This window comes from Poecilia latipinna, unplaced genomic scaffold (assembly GCF_001443285.1).
Source record: "Poecilia latipinna isolate Pla-1442-1.1 unplaced genomic scaffold, P_latipinna-1.0 Scaffold2301, whole genome shotgun sequence".
NCBI classification, from domain to species: Eukaryota; Metazoa; Chordata; class Actinopteri; order Cyprinodontiformes; family Poeciliidae; genus Poecilia; species Poecilia latipinna.
In genome coordinates, this window is record NW_015114917.1 from 61,267 (window position 1) to 63,090 (window position 1,824).

General features: G+C 40.4%; 1 protein-coding gene across 3 annotated transcripts in view; it reads right to left on the reverse strand.

Moving 5' to 3' along the window:
- Positions 1-1,372, reverse strand: part of LOC106937243 (galaxin-like) — a 13,005-nt gene extending 11,633 nt beyond the window's left edge. The window contains exons 1-3 of one of the 3 annotated variants that reach the window (XM_015018648.1): positions 1,300-1,372; positions 1,192-1,224; positions 204-234 (exon numbers count right to left, since the gene is read on the reverse strand). In XM_015018648.1, the coding sequence (XP_014874134.1) occupies positions 204-234; positions 1,192-1,224; positions 1,300-1,327 (92 nt within the window). In that variant the 5' untranslated portion in view covers positions 1,328-1,372. Of the gene's footprint in view, positions 1-203; positions 235-321; positions 1,152-1,191; positions 1,225-1,299 lie in introns of those variants that run through there. The other 2 variants (XM_015018650.1, XM_015018649.1) reach the window with 2 other exon arrangements.
- Positions 1,373-1,824: the final 452 nt, after the last annotated feature.

The following is a 1,824-nucleotide window of genomic DNA, read 5'->3' on the forward strand; positions in this document are numbered from 1 at the left end:
AACACCCCCCTTTTTTTTTTGGGCTATCCCAAATTTTTTTTTTTTTTTTTTTTTTTTTTTTTGCGTGTGTTTGTGTGTGTGTGCGTGTTTTTTTTTTTAAATAAACACACCAATACTGAGTGTTAGAATAAAATACTTCGTTTCGACAATGCAAATAAATAAAAACTAAACAAATAATAAAGAATGATAAGAAATAAACTCACTTTTGCTCACGTGTCGTTGTTGCCGCAGGATCTGCAAGAAGCAAATGATTCAGGTGAACTTGTGGTCTATCTTCAAACAATACAATATAATACGCATGTGAAGTAGCGCACTTCTTACATTTTTGGGAAATTGCCAGGAACGCATCAAGTCAAAAGATCACCATTATGTTGCAGCTCACCGATAACAGATAACATAAACTGTCCCTCGGCTCACATCCACCTTTCAATTCAGCCTTTAAGCGCGTCCACACACAGGAACAGATTTGAAAGCAATGCGGTTTCAAAAAAAACAAAAAACAAACAAACCTCCGAAATGAATTTCAGTTCTTTTTTGGTGGAGCGGAACTGTTTTTTTTTTTTTTTTTCTGCATCCTGCATCCTCTTCGAAGCGCGAAATCAAACGCAGCAGAAGTCACCTTCTGGAAAGCTGGCACGCATACGATTGTTAACTTTCTTGCAAATCATCCTCTATCTCCGTCCCGATCGCCTCTCCGTCACCCCTATTCTCAAAGACTCCGCTCTGCTCTCCGCAGGAGAGCGGCAGCTCCAACAGAACAGGCGCAGCGCAAAGCTCCAACAGCACAGCAAAGAGTATTTCCATTAAATTATCATATCACGTTGTCCCTCCCGTTTTGCCTCTGACGCTCCTAATAAGTAGCTTCTGCTGAGGCGCAAATTGGGCACGCGTTACGAGACGCGCCGCTGCGCTCCTGGTGCGCGCCTCCCAAAGAACAAGCCGGCCTGGGGAGCAAGTTACTCTATTTGATGTGATGGAAAGGAGGTTCAGACTCCGGGCATCCACGGAGACCCCACCTCCCACATTTCAAGTGTTTCTAAAATCTACTGTAAATTCTGCTTACATGCACAGACACCGTCAGATATTAAGTAAAAAAATAAAAAAATAAAAAAAAATAAAAATAAACGTGAAAAACTTAGGTCAAAAGTTGCTCATCTGTAGGATTTAAGCTCAATATAAATACAGACTCACCACAAAAAGTGAAGAAACCACACGTCAGGAACACTGGAGGGGGGAAAACAAGTCATAAACATGTTCAAAGTGCACAACAGAGAGAAAAAAATGCCTCCAAAGTCTTACCCAATCCGAGCTTGTTCAGAGAAAGCATCTTTACCGCATCTGACCTGATGGTGTTGAAACCAGAATCATAAGGAGCCTTTAATAGGTTACCGTGAGAAGTCCCACCTCCTATGATATCTTCTAAAAATATGGCACTTATAAGCATGGAGTGCATGTTAACCCCATCAAACGAGAGAGCCTGAAAGGCACCGAAAACGCCCACGGAATGTCATTTGTTGAGGTTATTAGACAGGTGTTGAGTCACATAAGGAAGCATTAGTAAGGTGTTGGATCTGGGGTGGATTCAGCTTTTGAGATTAAGTAAGTTTATCTAGTGTTTGTCATTCATTTTTATTAATTAATTTGGTAGAAATCATTTTTAAGGACAATCTACATTTTTCACATCATATAAGCTCTGTCTCATTACTTTTGCAATTAATTGTGGATCTCTCAAATTTGACCAACTTTCGGCGGACTGGTGTTGGGTGATATTTTTATTTTTCGTTTCTTTATCTTCCCTGTCATTAACCGAGGCATACTGTCACG